This window comes from Malania oleifera, chromosome 10 (genome assembly GCF_029873635.1).
Source record: "Malania oleifera isolate guangnan ecotype guangnan chromosome 10, ASM2987363v1, whole genome shotgun sequence".
Classification (NCBI taxonomy): domain Eukaryota; kingdom Viridiplantae; phylum Streptophyta; class Magnoliopsida; order Santalales; family Ximeniaceae; genus Malania; species Malania oleifera.
Genome location: NC_080426.1, coordinates 30,687,794 through 30,708,716, shown reverse-complemented (window position 1 = coordinate 30,708,716; position 20,923 = coordinate 30,687,794). Strand labels below are relative to the sequence as shown.

Genomic DNA, 20,923 nt, shown 5'->3' with positions numbered 1-20,923 from the left:
TGTCAGAAAAGCCACAGCGAACCATCGACGGTTTTTATCCTAGAATGCTGCATTATGTTCTTTTCCTTGTGTAAATTAGTTCTTTCAAGAAATGAGCCACCATTCACAGCACTAGAATATTTTAACTAGAATTTCGTGCATTTTGGAAGGTGCGAGATTTTTTCAGATTATAAAAGTCTTAAGTACTTCTTCGCGCAAAAAAAAACTGAACATGAGACAGAGAAGAGGGTTAGAACTAATAGAGGATTATGATTGTACCACCAATTACCACCCGGGGAAAGCCAATGTGGTAGCTAATGCGTTAAATCAAAAGTCATTGAATGCATCAGTTTCAGTAGTGGTAACTCAACATCAAATCAGGATGGATTTGGAGGGATTTGGTGTGGAAATAGTGGAAGGGAATCATCATGCTTTCATGGCTAACCTTGTAATCCAATCGACCTTGCCGGAGAAGATTAAGGCTACACAGATGAAATATTCGAAGTTGGTAGGGATTAAGGGTAAAGTACAAAGTGGACTGAGGACGGATTTTAACATCTTAGATGATGGGGTTTTGAGGTTTCACACCCAATTATTATTATACATTTCAGATATCTTGAAGAGCATAGTCGAAATCAGAGTAGCGCAGTGGAAGCATGGATGGGATTAGAAAGAGAGGTTTAGATTAAATGTTAATTTTGTTATTTTTGGTTTATCTTGAAATTTCCTAAGGATGTATTAAATTTGATATTGGAGATAGTGTTGCAATTAAGGTTATTGGTACTCTAGTAAATAAACTTGAGCCTTTCGTTGTGCAAATATTCAGGTCACTACAGTAATAACTAGTGTTAGGACTATAGGTGGGGATACCAGAGAATTTTCAATCACAATAGGTGTACATCAAGGATCTGCTTCGAGTCCTTTTTTTTTTGCTTTAGTGATGGATAAATTGACTAGGAGCATCCAAAATGAGGTTCCATGGTATATGTTGTTTGCAGATGATATTGTCTTGATTGATGAAATTAGGGGTGGAGTAGAATATAAGTTAGAAATATGGAGACAAGCTTTAGAATCTAGAGACTTTAGGATAAGATAGTTTTTTTCATCATAATAAACGAGATCTTTTTATCATAAAAATTTGGCCACCATCTTCCCTTGAAATTTGACATCCCTCCTGCAAATTACACTGAACAATTTTTTTTTAAAAGCAGAATTTCTCCTTAAAATTCAACATAATCCTGAATTTTTTAAATATATATATATGATCTGCTTCTGAACAGATATTGGTCGGCCAACCTGACTGTATCTCCTGCATTAGCATGGATTCTGGTATTTTAGCCTTAGCAAACAGATTTCAGCCTCCTCAACTTCGCACTTGTTAATCAAAATCTACAATACTATGATATTAAGTAATTAGTGAACCTTGTTCATGTACAACAACATAATTAAGTTTCAACAAAATCTTTAGTGGGTTTAAAAAAAAAAAAAAAAAACTCTATGGAACAATGCTATTATGAATTTCAAGAAAACCCACAAGAATTGATGCACAAATATCACAACAATGGATAGTAATGATTGTTCCTCTACTTATCAATCAATGGATCTCAAAATTGCCATGGAATTCTGCTGCCTGATTTCCACTTGGCTTGATGAGAGACCCAGTCATTTTAACATCTTGGTACACATTTGATCAGAATTCAATAGGATGGTGGATGAATTCAAAGCTTCAACCAGCCCCCAAAATGATCGAATAGATCCAAAACTATGTCAAATCCTTAACACACTTGCGTAGAAATGAAGACACCCCCAAAAAATTGGAAGAAGATGCAGCAGCAGAGGCGAATGAATCAAGTCACTGCATCATTAGAACCTCAGGTGCTTGTGTGTGTGTGTGTGTGTGTGTGTGTGTGTGTGTGTGAGAGAGAGAGAGAGAGAGAGAGAGAGGAGCAGTGACGGCAGATGAGGAACCTTGTCACTGGAGGCTGCCTTCAAACAAGGGGGTGATTTTAATCATTAAGTAGATGGGATTTTATGTTTTTAATTTACTTTTTCAGTATTATAATGGTCATCTAAACTTATTTGTTCAAGGCTATCTTGTATAAAATTAAGTTAGGAAAGTAGATGATTCCCATTGTTAACAGGCAGAATCACAATTCCATGAAATGGAGGAACTAACATTCTGCATTCCACCCTCGATTATATAAACTAAATGATAGAACAGGAATCAAAGCCTGAATTTTGGTTCCTCCCTGAACATAATTTTTTGAACCAAACACCATGTTAATGTGTAAGTTAGGTAAAACTCTTAAGTTGCAATCACAATTATCAAAATTATTAATCAAATGTGACTGAACCCATATTTCATCTTCTGTGTCCTCCATCAGATTTTTTCTATAGATGTTCAAGGGCTTTCTCAATGGTAAGGATGGGAAGATTCTTTCAAAGTGTGCTACCTTAATATTTGTTTGATACATTTGGTTGAAGAATAATGCTAGAAATGTAAGGTTTCAAGTGATTTCATCTGGTCTATGTGGTCTAGTAGTATGTTTTCAGTATCACTTTTTGATGCTTTACTGAAGGTGCCTTCAAAGGAGCATCCCTGGTAAATATTGCAAAGGCATTGACAAGCTTTGCTTCATTATTATTCTCGGTTTTTTCCTCTTTTTTTTTATTCAGTTTTATTTAGGAAGATATCTTGCCCTCATTTTTGTATTCTTTATTCTTTCTTAATAATTTTGTATCCTAAAAATATCTTTAGGCTACTCAATTTAACCTAATCAACTCTATTTAACTGTTTTCCTTACAGCTGAATGCACTCCTGAAGAAGCATTTTCTGTTGTTGGTGACAATATCATATTTGCAAGTGGAAGCCCATTCAAAGACGTGGATCTTGGTATGTATAATGATGAAAATATTGAAGATTTCTGCACCTTTTCAATTTCTTTGTTTCCAAATGCTTCTCCATGGCTGACCAATAGAGAACAAATGAAATATATGATTGGATTGTTGTATTACAGAATTTGAACTTATCATTATTTTTATTGTTATTGTTATTAGTAATTATGAAAGCTCTGGTTGAGCATTTAGAGCAACTTAATAAGAAGTCTAAACAAAGGAACATGGAATGTGCAGATTCTGGTTGCATACTCCGTGGACTGGCTGAGATAATATTTCCAGGAAGTCCAATACAGATTAAATAGCTTTAAATTATCCCACTATTATAGATCTACATGAATTTATCAAGCAGAAACTTGTGCAGGTTGGTTATTTAGCAGCATAAATCTTCACCAATTTTTTTTTATTATAAATAGATGGCTCAATATGAGAGGTTATACGAGATTAGATTGAACCATATATTGCTTGCATGCAATGAGCTAAACATTCCAAGTTCCTTCAGTCTTGACTATCATTTATGTAGCAAAGACACTTCTCTAGACTCTCCATTCGGTTGCATAATACCGTTGGATTCAGGCAAAGATTGGGAAATTGGGCAAATTTTGAGCAATGGGCTAAATTGACTAAATGATAGATTTTAGGAGAAAGGATATAAGCTAAAACCAAAGGCCATTTTTTTATGGGCTAAATGGCTAGTTATTTGAATGCAGTATCATAAAACGGAAAGTTATTTGAGTGCTGTGACCCCCTGATTTGGGATTTGGTGTGCTGCCTAACAACGTCTCCACTCTGCCACTCTTGACCAGTCCTTGCCTAAGTTTTTTGTCAGCAAGCTACTCGTGGAGTAAGTTTTTATTGAATTTTATTTCACATTAAAGTGGACCTAGGCCTTCAAGTACATCTAAAAAACATCTAGTGGTGACGTTGATATTCTATCATGCATTCATGCCTTTTCTTTCATCATTCCCATTTCAACCCTGGAGTGACCATTTGTCCAAAACTTCTATAGGGAGCCATCTCCATGTCAGACACTGCACCCAAAACATTCCTCTGGCTTGTCCAACACTTTATACGAGTATCCAAAATTTTAAAATTTATTTTGCTAATTTTCCTTTTTTTGAAATTCCCTTTAGGGTGGCAGGGAAGTTGGAGAAGATTATGAGATTTCCTGTAGTCAGGTATTGGGGAGAATAAGAGGGACCATTTTGTTAGTTGGGAAGTTGTTAGCGGGGGGATTCAGGGCTTGGTTATGTGATTTCTAAGAACATATCCTTAATTGGGAAATGCTTTATGGCGGTTTCCTTTGGAATCTAATTCCTTATGGCATTAGGTAATAAAAGTATAAATACAAATACACATGAATGGGTGAGATTCCAGAGGGAGTCGCAATGCTACTCATACGAGTCCTTGGAAGTTATTTTCCCAGCTTGCTTGTCCTTTCTTTCCTCTAGGAGGATATTTGGATTGGTGAGTCTTCATTGGAGCTGTTGGTGCTGTGCTTGTTTAGGCTTTCTTCTATTCACAATGCACCAATTTCCGCTTTCTACTTCTTTGAGGGTGGCTCTTTTTCTTGAGATTTCCATTATTTTAAGTGTCAAGAAAGAGAGGTTGATGAGTTAACTTGCTTGCTTGGTATGCTGGATTCTCTCTCGCCAACTTTGAGTGGGGATACAAGGCTTTGGATTGGGGATACTTTGGGGTCTTTCTCTTCGAAGTCTTCTTTTCCAATCCACAAAATCCAGAAATCCTAGCCTTTTCCTTTTAAACAAAGCTGTTTGGAAAGCAAGTCCATTTAAATCCAGGCTTCCATTTGGACTCTAATTCTGAACAAGATCTAAAAATTATGTGTTAAAGATAAGGAGGCCTTACAAAGCCCTTAGCCCAGATATTTGCATGCTGTGCTATGACTCAAATAAGACTACGAGCCATATATTCATTAATTGTAAGGTAGCGAGGTACATGCGGAACAACTTGTTTTCGTATTTTGGTGAGGATTGAGTGGCTCTGGAAACTATTCATGATTTTTTTGATGGCAAAGTTTTGCTATGAATCAAATGAGACTAACATCCATATCTTCATTAATTGTAAGGTAGCGACGTACATTTGGAACACTTGTTTTCGTAATATGGTGAGGATTGAGTGGCTCTGGAAACTATTCATGATTTTTTAATGGCAAAGTTTTGGGGTTTTGGAAGAAGGAAATAGGAACGGTCTTTTGGGACTTTGCTCTTTTTACAGTTCTTCGGTTGCTTTGGCTTGAAAAGAATGCTAGAATAGTCAAAGATCAAAAGACTTCAAGATTTCTTTGGAAGAAAAGTTACTTTTCTTGCTTCTTTCTGGGCACATTCTTTTTTGGGGGTCTCCGCTGTCTGAAATTCAAAGGAATTGGAAGCCAGCTTTAGGCAGCTCTGATGTAGTTTTTTAAGTTTCTTTTTCTTTTCTTTTCGCTTTCTTTCTCAGAGCTTTTCTTGTCCTCGTTCCATTGTAATTATTTCTTCTCTTTAATGGACTTGTTTTGTTAGTTAAAAAATAAAATTGAATTTTGGACACATCTCCAGACACTTCTTCAGTGCATCTTCAGCACAGTTTGGTCACAATAATGGCTCATTATAATATGATTATTTTTTTATCTTATTTGTGAAACTTTATAACTATAAAGAAAGAATAAACATAATATTTTTCCTTGATTGTTAAGAATAAACATAATATTTTTCCTTGATTATTCTAAATGTGTCTAATTTTCTATGCTTAGAATGAAAGTGATGGATTGAGGATGAAAATGTGGAAGAAACATATGGATTTGTATTGGACATTCTTTGCGTGCAAATTAATATTTAAAAATTATATTTTTCATATATAATATAATCCAGTATAATATATTTACAATATATTTATTCACTACCATGATCCCTCTGCCATGTTGTGTTATAAGATTTGCAATGTTCTAAATGTTTGTGATGTGCCATACCTGTGTCTTGAATCAGCCACTGATTATGTCTGTTTTTATGCATTAAATACTTTGCTTAGAGTATGCTCTTTGACTGTTATTTATAGGGACAGTTCAGGCTTTGAATATCACCAACAAAGTAAGAAACCAAGAGTAACCATATTTTTTTATTTTTTTTTAAGTTTTTTCATGCATCTGTAGTTAAGATGTATGCTCTTTACCTTAGCATGGTTCCAGAATGAAGTTCCGATTTTTAGGACTTATGGTTTAGGATATGCCTCTAGTCTAGTCGCATGTTATGAAAAACTAGAAAGGGGAAAGGGATGTGAAAGAAGATAAATAAAGTAAAAAGTGTTGGATCCATTCACTTGCTGTTTGTCACCTTGTACTGAGGATGATTTACAATAGCTAAATGCCCCATACCATTTTCATTTTTCATAGAAAAAGAAAGATATTAAGATAAGAAAAAATGTACAATCTGAAGGATAAGAAATCGTTCAATAATACTGAAGAAACAGGAAGAGAAGAAAGCATAATCAAACTAAAAGGCTTGCTAGTCCCGCAGTTGATATAAACTGACTCACCCATTGTTGTCCCATTATGCTCAAATCAGCTGACCCTGCTTCCATTGGCCACAGCTTTCTTCTTCAGATGAAGTAAAGGAATAAGTGCTGGACATTTTTTGGTTCCTTCTTGCGCAGGTAGCATCTATTTGCCAGATTTTACCCTCTTTTCTGCAGATTGCTGGAACTTCCTAATTCAGGAAAGCAACCTTACTTGGGCTGATAGTTTGTCTTATCATCTTCGAAGTAAAATGCTGCCAACCGCCATTTCCTTGTGCCAAAAAGATCTTGTCATAAGATTTAGCAGCAAACATGCCTCCATCCTCTAGCATCCACATCATTTAATTTTTGTTCAAGCAAAAAATGAAATTCATTAAATCAGCTATTCAGCTCACTCTTTCCTAGACTCCCATCAATCTCATCCTCAACTGGAATCAACTTACTCTTGCTTAGATTCACCTTTATGTAAGAGATTGCTTCAAAACAAACAAGGATGCGTCTCAAATTAAGGATCTGCCCACACAAAAATAGTATTATCTGCAGACAAGAGATGGGGCACCATCATAACCCATCATAACCCTATTTCCTCTTCTGACATTGAAGCCTTGTCAAAGACCAACCTCTAAAGCCTTTGTTAACACATTACTAAATGCTTCCTTGACTAGGATGAATAGCCAATGAGACAGTGAATCTCCTTACCGCAAACCTCTTGAAAATTTTAAAGAACCCTGCTATGCTACCATTAATTAGAATTGAGAAATTTGTGGTGGATAAACATTTTTCAATTGAAAAGACCCATTTTTCTTTTGGACTCATCCTCCCTAACATAAAAAGAATGAAATACCAACTTACATGGCCATAAGCTTTCTCCATGCCAGGCTTGCAAACCACACCTGCCTCCCCCTTTAGATTGAAAATCAATGACCTCATTAGCCATAAGAGCTCCATCAGTTCTTGGCCGCCCTTCAACAAAAGTATTTTGAGAGGCCTCTGCCACCCTGCCTTTCACCTTCTTAAGTGTCAAAACTGAGACTTTCAGGATGATTTTTAAACACAGTCCTCCATGCTTACAGGGCTATGATCCTTGATGTTAACTGCACCATTATTTTTAGGAATCAAAGTAGCACTATAAACTCATCCAAACCCAGTGCTTTGTCCCAATTACAGTCCTTGAGAGCACCTCATCCTCACTAAAAGTTGTACATAACCAGCCAGCTTGTTTCTCACTAATGGTCTGGAAATCAAGGTCTTATCAATGAAGTTGAATATCCTATAAGCATTTCCCACTTTGTGAAAGAATCTTGTGTTTTTATATCCCCCTAACTAAGCTAAAGAGCCCTAAATTCTGATGGCTAAATATTTGTTCTGGTCCAATTTGGAAAGCCCTTTCTTATGCTCATTTTTTTATCGTCCTCCCTTGACAGTCCCTGTAATGCCTTCTTGGAATCAAACAGACTGATCTCTGCTAAAATAAGATATTTTTTCAAAGCAACATTGACATTCTCCTTGTTCCATCTTTTGATCTCTTGCCTCGGCCTTTACAATTTGCTTGCAACTACAAAGCTAGCATAGCCCTCCACTTGAAAGCTATTCCTCAATTCTCTGACTTTACTAAAAACCCTCCTCCAAATATTCCTCATGTTCTGCTCATCAAACTTTGTCCATTTTGTTTTCTGAAGACAAATTAAATCTCCTCACACGCTTTCAAGAAAAGCCTTGGCAATCACACTCTTGCTATGGTCATTGTTGCAAAGCTAGAAATGGTGGTGAGAAGAAGAAAAGAAGAAGAAAGGAAGAGAAAGGAGGCGGCAGAAGTTTCCTCGAGTTACATTCAGCTCCAAGTCTTTCATTTTATATATTCATAATAAAAAAAATCTTGAAAGGAAAAAAAATACCCCCATTACACCACATAATTTTCTAAAATAACCCATTCTTCTAACACTCCCCCTCAAGCTGGAGGTGTATAAATATCACCTTACCCCAGCTTGTTACAACCACTAGACAAGGCAGGCTTAAATAAAGCCTTCGTGGAAACATTGCCTAATCAATCCATAAATTTCACAAATGAAGTCCTTACAAACTTCTTCAACACAATGTCCTTCGCAAAATGACAGTCAACTCAATGCGCTTTGTCATCTCATGAAACACTGGGTTGCTAGCAATATAAATGGTAGCTTGATTATCAAAAAACATATTTATGGGCTTCTTAACCAACAATTCCATCTCTGACATAAGAGACTTTAACCATATAAGCTCACTCATAGTATGAGCCACAACTCGGTATTCTGCTTCAGCCCTAGATCTAGCTATGGTAATTTGTTACTTAATATGCCAGGTAACAAGATTACTTCCAACAAATGTGCAATATTTAATAGTACACCTTCGATCATCAATTGAGCCAGCCCAATCTGCATCAAAGTATCGCATGATCTCATAGTTTCTATTACATTTATATATCAAACTTCTATTAGGAGAGCCTTTAAGATATCTTAGAATCTACAAACAGAATTCTAGTGTGGTTGTTTGAGATTTTCCATAAACTAACTCACAACCTTCACAGCAAATGATATGTCAAGCCTATAGAGATTTAGGTACATCAACTTGCCAATTAGCTACCTATATCAACGTTTATCATCAAAGCTTGGTCCAATATCCCTAGATAGCTTCACATTAGGATCCACAAGAGTATCAAATGATTTAGCTCCCAACATACCAATTCCACTTAGCAAGTCCAAGATATGTTTTCGCTGAGATAGATTCAAGCCTTATTACACTATCTCAATACAGAAAAAGTAATGCAAAGTACACAAGTCCTTGATTTGAAATTTTCTTGAAGCCACTGCTTGACATCTACAACCCCACTTTGGTTTCTGCTAATGATGATGTCATCAACATAAACTACTAGAAGAACCACACATATCTCTATTCGCGAACAAAGACTGAATAATTAGAGTAGCATTGAATCAAACCAAATGCAGGAGACCACCTCCGTAAATTTGTCAAGCCAAGCTTGAGGAGACTCCTTAAGATTGTAAATGGCTTTATGCAACCTACATACCTTACCATCCTCCCTTTGAGCAACATACTCAGGAGGTTGCTCCATGATTTTGTAGATATCCATCCAAGGAGGCATTCTTCACATCCAAGAATTAAGTCTAGCAACAAGAGAGAAGGTCTCAAAATAATCAATGTCATATGTTTGATTGTACTCCTTGGCAACCAATCGAGCCTTAAGGCGTTTAATAGAGCTGTCAATAAGGTATTTGATGATGTTGGTGCAACAACACCTAACCAACTCCTTACTAGGAAGAAGATATGCTAAATCCCATGTCCCCCAAGTGGTCAAAGCATTCATTTCTACATCCATTGCATGCTTCCACAAAGGGTTAGCAAGTGCTTCAACATGTGAAGAAGGGATAGAGACAGAGGTCATTGACATGGAAAAAGAATGCATAGTACTAAGAAGGTGTTGAACTAAAACAAAATGAGCAATATGATAAGCAATTAATGACTGTTGAGTACATACTCGAGTACCATTCTAGTGTGCAATCAGCAAATCCAAAGCACAATGGGATGGATCTCTAGAACTGGAAGTTGAAACAATGGAGAGCAGAAGAGGCAGCTGCATAGTGTTAGCAGTGTCTATGCTTGTTTTCCATTGTCCATAAACCCTCAATTGTTTCTTTGGGTCAATAACCGATGGATCTAGAGGAGGATCAAGATTTTTCTCTAGAGGGAGGAGGGTAGGGAGGATCAATGCACAAGGAGGAGCCAGAATTCATTGATGGACTCAAAACTATATTCATATAATGAGGACCTAGCACTAGAGAAATAAGGTGTCCCCTCGAAAAAGGTAACTTGTGCACTAACATATTTCTTGCTAATGTGGGGATTATAACATCTATATCCTTTCTGAGTTCTCAAGTAGCCAACAAAGATACATTGAACAGCATGAGGAGAGAATTTGTCTTGACCCCTATGTGGAACATGAATAAAACATGTGCGCCCAAAGACACAAGGCACAATAGAGAACATGGATGTTTTTGGATACACGATATAGAAGGGAATTTGTCCCCCAATAACACTAGAAGGCATCCTATTAAGTAGAAAACAAGCTATGAGAAGAGCATTGGTCCAAAGGATTTTAGGAACATGTGTATGAAAGAATAGAGATTGTGCTATGCCAAGTAAATGTCTAGTTTTCCATTCAGCTACTCAATGTTGTTGAGGGTTATGTACACATGATGTTTGATGAATAATTCCTTTGGCCAAGCAAAAATTCTAAAGCTCATTTTGAACAAACTCTTATCAAATCAAAATTTTGAATACTAATGCCAAACTAGGTTTTTATTTCCTCATAGAACTAAGTAAATACATTAAAAGAAATTTAGGCCTGTCTTTTAGCAAATAGATCCAGGTCAGTTGCGAAAAAGCATCCATAGAAGACACAAAATATTGATGACTAGTCAAATTCATGACTCTGCATGGACCCCAAATATGTGAATGAACAAGAGAAAACATGATTTACTACGAGATTCAAATCTAGATAGAAAAGATTTCCTAGTATGTTTTCCTAATTGACACACAAAAAACTCGAAATGGAAATAGACTTGAACATAGGAAAAACTTGTTGCAATTTTTGAAGTGATGGATGACCCAAATGAGCATGCCATTGTTCTAGAGAAATGCCATGGGTAGAAATTGAAGAAGTTGTATGACAAGAACTAGATCTACCACCACCAGCATCGAAATAGTACAAACCATCTTTCTAAAGCCCTTCACCAATCCTCTTCTTTGTCTGAGATCCTAAATAACACAATGAGAAGGAAAGAAGATCACAAAATAATCATGTTATTTAGTTAATTGACTAACTGATAACGGGTTCAAGGGAAATTTAGGCACATATAACATAGAAGAAAGAGGAATAGAAGGAAACAAAAAAATATTGCCAAAACTAGAGACTAGTGTAACCAAACCATCAGCAAGAGTAACCTTGGAGTGTAAAGTAGTGGGTTTTGTGGACTGAAATAAATTAGAACTACCTGTCATATGGGAGGAGGCACCAAAGTCAATAACCCATAGTGAGGAAGATGAAGAGGCAGGAAGCCTGGTTGTACCTGAATTGGCCACAGTAGCACTAGATGTAGAAGACTGGTTTTGAAGTTGTTGAGCCATGCAGAGAAGATTGTTATACTCATCTTAGGACATAGTAGATAATGTACTCAACTCCCTAGTGCCTAGTGGAGCGGCCAGGTTTACTAGAAGTGTCAGCCGTAGAATCACCCTCAGCAAGAGACTTATTGGCCCAAGTAGGTTTTCCATGGAGATCCCAACATTGACCAATAATATGATTGTCCTTGCCACAATGTGTGCAATTGCAAGAATTGCCATGACAAACTCCTTGAGTTACATGAAAGCCATCCAAATGCGGCAGTTTCCTGGAGTTATATTCATTTCCAGGTCTGTCTTTTTATATATACATAATAAAAAAGCTTGAAAGACAAAAATACCCTTACTTACACCACATAATTACTAAAATATCTTATCTCTTCTAACTAAGGTTCCCTGAGCTCCCTGCATTTGCAAAACCCTCTTCGAGCAAATTCTCCAAGCAATGCTCTGATATTTTGATCCCTAGGCTCTCCTTTTTTAACTCAGCTTAATATTTTTGACTCATTCTGTTCGCTAAACAGCCAAGAGGACTGGGTGATGTAGGACAAGCAATGGAGAAAGAGAAGAGTCACTGTGGAGGCTCAGTTTCAAAGTTCTTTCTTCTCATTAAAATGCCCCAAAAATCCAAAAATGAGCATGCATGCAGTGGTTTTTAAGCTTGATGTGAGCCAATTTTAAAGCACTGCCAGTCTGACTTCCCACCTCATTCACAAATCATGAAGGAGCACATAGGGCCACAATTTTTGTCTTCCCTCTTTGGTTGCTCTTGGTTTGCTACCGGAATTGTTATCAGATTTGGAATCAAAATGAACTGGACTTGGAAACGGAATGCAAATTCACCTCTTGCGTTTGGTTCAACAAAATTGGATTAGAGTTGTATTGTAATGTCTGGTGCCATGAGAATCAAAATCAGTCAGTATAAAAACTTATGAAGTTTAATATAAAATAGCAATATCATAAATCAATAATTATATTGTAATATTATTGTATTTTTAATTGTATAACAACTAATTTATATTAATATTAATATCATTATCATCATGTGCGTTATTAGGCTTTGCATATTTTGTATTATTGTATTTTCTTATTATCATTATATTTTGTTACTGCCATATTGTTGATATTGCAGTTTGTCTTATTCTTAATAATTTTTTTTTTTTTGGATAAACAAAGAATTGTATTATAAGAGAGAAGAATGTACATCAGAAAATTAGAAAGAGAAAAGAAAAGAAAAATGAGAAACAAGGAGAATAAGAAATTCTCCCTTTACATCAATAGAAACAAGTTACAGAGAACGTTACCTAAACAGCGAACCAATCTCAACGTAATAGGGCAAACCAATCCCGCTGCAAGTCTTCCAGAGAAACATGATGGAAAAAGCCATTTGCTGACACCCACAGGGACGCAAGATATACCGCTCTACTCCAAAGAAAATTGTTAGCAGTAGCCACATATTTGAATATTCTAGCGTTCCTTCCAACCAAACATGCCAAATAATAGCTATAATGGTGCAACGTCATAGAGCTTTCCTATCCTTTCCTTTGCCAAAACCCCTACAAGTAATGATATAAAAGGCTTTCAAAGCGTATGGACAGTCCCAATTTTCACCAAATATACCAAATAGCTTATTCCAAATAGCCAATGTGAAAGGGCAATGAAGAAAGAGCTGTGCCAAGTCTCTTCGCTCATACAAAGGACACAAATGTTGGGGGACAGGGCCTTATTAGGTCTTCTCTTCTGAAGCAAATCAAAGGATACAAGGCAAAGGGATCCACAGTAGAATCTCAAGTCAAGTAGGTGAAAAAAGCCTTACTAGGGAATTCCCCGGAAGAATCTAAACTCCAAATCTTATTTTCACTCCACCCAAATGAACATGAAAAGAATCAAGCAACCCGGTCAAAAGAACCATCTCATTAATCTGTCTCTCATTTAGATTTCTTCCAAAATGAAAGTTCCAAAATGCCCATCTTCTTGCAAAAGAAGGATATAAGAAATCAGGGTGCCATGAAGATTTGATAAACAAAAAGATGAGGGATAGTACTAGCCAAAGGCATCTCCCCCACCCAATGATCCTCCCAAAAGCGAATATGCTCCCCATTACCCACTGTATAATGGACTTTAGGAAGGAAATAATCATAAATCTGAGGTACAAACTTCCAAGGACTTGAATAAATAGTGTTAATTCCCACATTAGCATCCCACCTGTTTTGTAGCATTCCAAATTTACTGTGAACAACAATCTGAAAAAGATTGTAATGGCCATGACGAATCAACAATGTCCTAGGAACACCAGATTCTGGTGATCCTCAACTGCCGGCTGGCACTGCAGAAGTGAGCTGAAAATCGAGAAAGAAAAGTAGGAGATTTCATTTGAAAACATCAAACGAAATAAATCCCTAGAGAGATAAATCAAGCTTAAAGGAAATACGGACCTGACTAGGGAGCTATGAAGATTCAAAAACACGACTATGGTTCTGAGGGAGAGAGTGGATGTTGATCTGACAATTTCATGCCTTGGGGCTGGAAGGGACTGGTCCTTGGAATAAAACGTTTTTAGTAGGGTCTTTTTTGTCCATGAGGGAAAAGAAAGTTAGGAAATAGTATGCTCATTCTTGTGTGTCTATAAACATATACATGTGTATGGGTATATGTATGCATATGCATGTATGTGGGTCTATGTATGATGTATGGGTATAAATACATGCATGTATATATCTATGGATGCATTCAAAGACAGATGTTTTGGGTGTTATATAAAGATGTATATCTATCAATGCATGCTGAGTGGGGCAAGATTGTAATTTGAAATTTTCGTACAATTCTGGCAACAACCAGCATTGAATTCCAGCTAAGAGGATGAAATCAACAGTGGGATACAGAGAAAATCTGATTCTTGTGTGGAATGGGAATCATAATGAGATTCCCGCAAACCAAACATTAGGGATTGGATTTGACCATTCGTATTTTTATTCCTAGAGTTGATTCCCGATTACAAACGCTATCTTAAATTCCATACACAGCAGCCATGGAGCTCTGCCTTCCATTTTCCGCCATGCTAGCTAAAACCTCATTCTTATGTCCCCTCACAATGATACTAACACAAGAAATTGAGACAACGCCTTCTATGTTTCACAAAGTGGGTTGGATCCCCCTTCCAAGTTTCATGGCAAATGGCTGAGAAGAAGGGCACAAAATTAGGGCTTAAATTATTCAAGCAAAATGTGCATATATAGGCCTCACTTTAATGACTATATAGGCAAAATGCATATGTACTGTTTTACTACTTAATTAAAAAAACTTCCCTTGTGGGTGGATGATTAAGTGAAATACCAATATGTCCTTGTTTATTATAAAACAAAACTCAATATATGGGCCATTTTTGGAATTTAATTTATTAACTAGTAATAACTTCTCTTTGTCTACCTATAACTATAATTTCCCCAATGGAAAGTTGCCACGTGTTCTCTTGTGGGGTACAAATTCAAATATTCAAATAAATTAAAAAAAAATTTATAACTAACCTAATAAGAAGCTGCCGTGTGGAACTCTTATAACTCCTTTGTCAAAAATTAGCATATGTCAATATAATTTTTCTTACTATGCATAACAAGTGTCTTTAATAAAGAGTAAAAATTTTTAAAAAAATTAATGCACATGCAAAGGGTGTTCAAACAACTAATCCCAATTAAGGAAAGTACCAAAGAAATAAAACTGGAAATTTCTATTAGAATAAACCCTCAAATTTGGGTGGGTGATTCATTATTTTGCACTTCTTTTCCTTGTTTGTATAGGCTGCCCTCTTTGCACAATGAATCCAATTTCTCCTCCTATTTGATTGGGAATGATTTCTCTTGGGACTTTCATTTTTGTAGATCTCTCAATGATAGGCAGGTGTTAGAGCTTACACCCTTATTACATTTATTGGAGGGTAGTTGTCCTTCTGGGAAGGACTATTGGTTGTGGATCCTTGATTTTTTGGGGGAATATTCTTGCAAATCTGTTGACAATTTGACATAAACATCACTAATTTCTTCATTGCTCTTTCTCATGGAGGGTGGTGGATAATTTATTTGTTTTTCTTTTTTTTTTGGTGAGAGAATTGGATGTGTTCCAGAGTTGTTGGAGGATCTTTTGGCCATCCCTTTTTTCTGAATTTGGAAGGAGTATAGATGGTTCAGCGTGTTGGAGGTGCAGGTTTGCTGTTTTGTGGAGGTTTTGGTTGGAGAGCAGCGAACGTATATTCACAGGAAAGAAGATGTCTTTGTCAATACTTTAGGAGAGGATTCAGTATTTGGCCTCATTGTGGACTTTTGCTGCTGGTTGCTTCAGAGGGTCGTCCTTTTCAGACCTACAGCGTGACTGGCTGGCAGAGCTGTTTTGATTTTTGTTTCCTTTTGTTCTTTTACTTTCTAAGGAGGACTTCTTATTCTCCTTTTTTGTACTCTTCTATTCTCTTAATAAACTATCTTCTTTTTTCAAAAAAAAAAATTATTATAAACCCTCAAACCCAAGTAATTAACTGTAATTTTACTAAAAACCAATGCCTAAAATGATTCTTTGTGATGGGCATCCTCCCTCTACCGGAACGAACTTGGCTTGGAAAAGGAAGACCAAGGGGGTAAGAGTACCAATCTGAAAAATCAGGATACACACCATGAAAATGATCATCTGAAATCAAAATAGTATACAAAGCTGAACTACCTCTCCACTTGATAGGGTACCAATGAAAACAACATTGAGATGAAGTTGCATTCTCATCATCTTGATTCAATATCATCATTTTCTGAAAACTACCAAGATCTGCCTATTTGAAAACTAGGGAAGCGAAGTAAGAGGCTCAAAAGTGCCTCAAGAAGTTTATAATTTCTGCCCAATGAAAGCAGGACTAATATTTAATTCCTAGTCTGCAAGTGATGGAGAATGGACCAACTTACATCTTGAGCATGGAGCTTCTTCCAATAATGTCCAAGTCCTCTAGGATAATGTTGAGGGCGAATTCCAGCCATGTGAGACCTGCAGTGAATTCCCTAGCCATGCAATGAGCCGTAATTTTATCATCTGCATTACTTAAAAATATTTTTTTGGTCTAATCTTGACTTGCAAATCATGGATGTTATGGGCTAAGTATTCAACAAACTCAGAGTTGTAGGCATCAAGAGGAAGTGGAGCAAAGTCTGGGATGTGCAGGGCCAATGGCCTTGAAAATCTCAAGTAGACTCATGCGAGTTGACTTACTAGTACGTTTTTTTTTTCCTCCTAAAATAAGATAATTAAATAAAATGTTGACTCAAACAACAATTGGTAATAAAATTCATTTGCATGGTGAAAAGATGGAGCCAAATACTGTTCTCTTCATTTTTCTGTGGGATAAGCCCAATAGAGCAGGTTCCATTTACATAGACCCAAAAAACTAATTTCTGCAGCAAACTTTGTTTTGAGAAACTCAAGTGTCAACAAATAACTGATTCTATCATTATCACTCCTGCATCCAAGAGATACTGATCATTTGCTTGATTGACTCATTTTCAGGGCTTTTTTCAACCTGAAAGGCAGAAACTTAATGAATACTTTACAATGTTCCTTGAGATCAAGGTCTTAAATTTCGATTTCGACTCAAATTTCGAAGCTCCAAAAGTACGGAAATTTCGACCGAAATTTCGATTTCGATGTCGATTTCGATTTCGATTTGAAAAAATAATGGAAACTAGTAATAAAGCATGGAATTCTTTGTGAAACTTTAGAAATGGTTAACAAACATAAAAATATAAGTTTTAAGACTAATATATTACAAATTAAATACATCTATGTTTTGTATGAGGTGGAAAAGTTGTAAAATAGTATGTGTATCAAACATGTTCGTAAGATAATGTACATTAAACATATTGAGTTAATGCAAATGAAATTCATAAATCATTTAAATATTATTTATTATACAAATATTGATAATTTAGACATGAATGGTTAAATAAAATATTACTATAAGTTTATTTTTTCATATAATTTCAAAAGCACTTGTGATAACCTTTTGTTTCAATAAAATAAATTAAAAGAAAAATTTCACTTCATTCTTGAGGTTTCGATAAATTTCGACCAATTTCGCTAAAATTTCGAGGTTTCGATAAATTTCGGATGATTCGTTGAGATTTCGACGGAAATTATGCAAGACGGAAATCAACTGCCATTTCGATTTCGAAGGTGACGGAAATCGGAAATTTAGACGGAAATTTCGATAGTTTCGTGGAAATTTAAGACCATGCTTGAGATTGTATGCTAATATGAAGACGGCCAGTCATTTGGTTCGGGAAAAAAATGCTAGAACTTATTTTAGTACAGATGAATGAAATGAGGCACTTGATGCCATAACTTTCATGAAGCAGCTGCAAAATCAATCAATGGAATAATCTAAACCTCCTTCTCCTCACAGCGCAAAGCAGATCCTAAAAAGTCCCTCTGGCCATGAAAATGCCACCACTTACCAAGACCAAAACTGCCATTAGGTTGATGTTTCTTTGTTGCACGTATTACCCACTTTGAGCAAGTAACCTGACTATAGTTATAGGTAAAATAAATAGTGTGCAAAATAAATTCCCAATTACCCTGTTTCTCCCCTACAATACTAGCCAGACTACGGTTAACAATCACAGTTTCCCTGTCTGACTGAGGAATAGGGGTGGAAAGAAGAAGAGGATTTCAATATAGCACCACAAAATTTCCAAAATGCCTTCCAAAAACTTCCAATAATTCAGTTGAGCCATGTGGGTGGCATCGCTGTACACTATTTCATTGCATGGAATGAAGTTCCATCCTTGTGAACTTATCGATGAGGTATGAAAATGGAATCATTGCTCTGCATCTCCCCTAAGCATGTGTTGGGGATGGAAAGAGGGGTATATGATCCAACGTTATTCTTCTTGGCCTTGGCCAATGGACAAGTACATTACTGAAACAATCCCAGAAACATCCCTGTACAAAGAAGGTCAATAGAACCTTTCCTCATCTAGGATGATGCTTCTATCCTACCTAAATGAATACCAAGCCCATTGGGATGCATTTCCCAAACTGGAAAATCCTCAAGTGAAATGCAAGGATTGCATAATCTAATGGTTCTAGACAGAAAAGTTGCAGATTACAAGGTCAACATAATCTCTATGGGCACTATCCATTACTTCATGATAAAAAAAACCAAGGCTAGGAAAAATAGATTATTCATCCTTCATCTCTTGAAACTGATGATCTATGCACCTGAGGGATAACTACAACTAGACTGCAGCACCAGCAGTTCTTTTCACAAAAACGAAGTGGTTATTGAGGACAAAAATAATACTCATCAGGGAACTTAGCCCATTTAGCATGCTGAAAATTCTTTTTTTAAGAATTCAAGTAGTGCCAGGCTTAGTGGTCATAGAATCTCCTAGGGTAACAGATATCAACTCCAATGGCAGAAAGACTTGACCGGAGCATAAAACTGTGTCATAGTCGAAATATCTCTATTTAGCATCACTTAGCCTCTCACAAAGAATGCTACATGTGCCCCCTCCTATCCGAAACCACCTCGAACTCACTCTGAGAGATCTCACAAGCAACGTGAAAACCCTTGAAAATCAGAATATCTCAAGATAGGAGCCTCAATCATTTTTTACTTAATGTCATTGAAAGCCCAGGCAGCTGCAGTAGTCCTTTTACACTGGTACTCTATTATTCTAACAAAGCTGACAGGATTAAATTATATATTATGGCTACTTAGTAAGCTATTTTCAAGCCTAGCAACATCCTTGCACTTTTATTTAGGGTAAAAATACACTGACCTCCCTTGACTTTACATTACATCCCCTGGCATTTCAAAAATTCTACTCCTCCCCTCGCCCTCAGCCCGGGACCCAACCTGTGGCTACCTCCAGCCCACTTGCTACATTGTGGCAAAGGTCTTGTTCTGGAGACTATCCACTTGAGAAGCTATTGATTTCAGGCCAGTTATATCAGAATCACAGATTCACAAATCAACAGCTTAATTTCTTTTCAATGTTCACTCACAACCCCAATAGTAAGCTGTCAAATCTCAAAACCACAACCCATCATCACTGTTGCCAACTTGCCATAAACACCAGGTTCCATCATGATTTCTATATGACCCATCACCATCGTCGTTTATCTGTACTATACTAGTGATCAGTGCTTGCTCATTACGGTGCATGTGAAAGTAATCAACAACAGTATTGTGAATAATAGTTGAGCACAATACTCACAAATCAATCCTCTGTCATTGTCCCACCAAATCAAATCTTTTGGTTGAAAAATTGCCGTTTTTTGCTTGGTTCCCTGATTGCATTGCCTAGTAAGTGACACTGGTGGAAAAGAAAATTATATATTATATGAATTTGAATTTCGAAAGCAGTCACATGTGCATGTAGAGGCCATGTACTAGGATGCCCCATGCATGCTGGCACAAACATACATGCATATTCTTGTTCTGCTAGTATGCTTCAAGCTTTTTCTAAATGTTCCAAGATTGGAATGAGTTATTATACCTTGAGTAACCAAGTCAGTAACTGCTGGCTTAAACACTGATACTAATTGTTTGGCTTGATAGTCTTGTAGTTGCATTTTTTGCATTGGTATACTATTGGTTGCTAATATAACTATGCTGTGTTAAAATATTGTCTTCATTTTGACCTTCAAACTGACAATTTACTTTAGCTGCATAGGAATGTCTACAGTTTTGGTTCATCTCAAATTTGATATAGAAAGTTCTTACCAAATTGCACCAATTGTGGGCACTACAATAACCGTAACATTAAAATGCCACAGGAAATGGTCATATTGGGCACTGCAACCAGGGAAACAACATGTACCTTTTTCCAGGGTCAGTTATGCTTGTGCCATGTTTGCTTTATAAAGGAAGAGTTGATCTGAACATTGTTGTTTTTCTCAACTTATTTATTGCTTACTCAACTTGATCATGCAGGATTGGACTTGGTACCCTACTATCAGGTGCTAGGGTCATCTCTGATGGTATGCTGCAGGCTGCAGCAGAGTGGTATTTTTCAGATTCTTCTTTTAATAAATATCATAGTAAATTAGGATTTGGTGTTTTTGAGACACCTAAAATAATTAGATTTTCTAAGAAGTTGTGAAAAATTTTGGAGGCCACTGTCAACATTGAAATTACTTAGAATTAAGGAAAAAATGTTTAAAATAATGGGGGATTGGTTTCTGAGTGGTGGAAGTTCATATTCAGTAAAGAAATGCCAATGTGCTCATTTGGAATCATTTGGTGTCGTCTGGAGATTTGTGGATAGTTTGGGAATTTGCTAGTTGAAGTACTTTTGATACCATCAATTTGTTATTGACCAATTTGTGCATGAAAAAA

The 20,923-nt window shown here is 36.4% G+C and overlaps 1 protein-coding gene across 1 annotated transcript in view; it reads left to right on the top strand.

Annotated features, from left to right (window-relative positions):
* The window catches only part of LOC131165368 (NAD-dependent malic enzyme 62 kDa isoform, mitochondrial), a 126,331-nt gene that overhangs the window by 90,111 nt on the left and 15,297 nt on the right, over positions 1–20,923 (top strand). Inside the window, exons 14-16 of the mRNA XM_058123095.1 lie at positions 2,786–2,872; positions 20,362–20,416; positions 20,519–20,590. Of these exons, the coding sequence (XP_057979078.1) occupies positions 2,786–2,872; positions 20,362–20,416; positions 20,519–20,590 (214 nt within the window). The remainder of the gene's footprint in view (positions 1–2,785; positions 2,873–20,361; positions 20,417–20,518; positions 20,591–20,923) is intronic.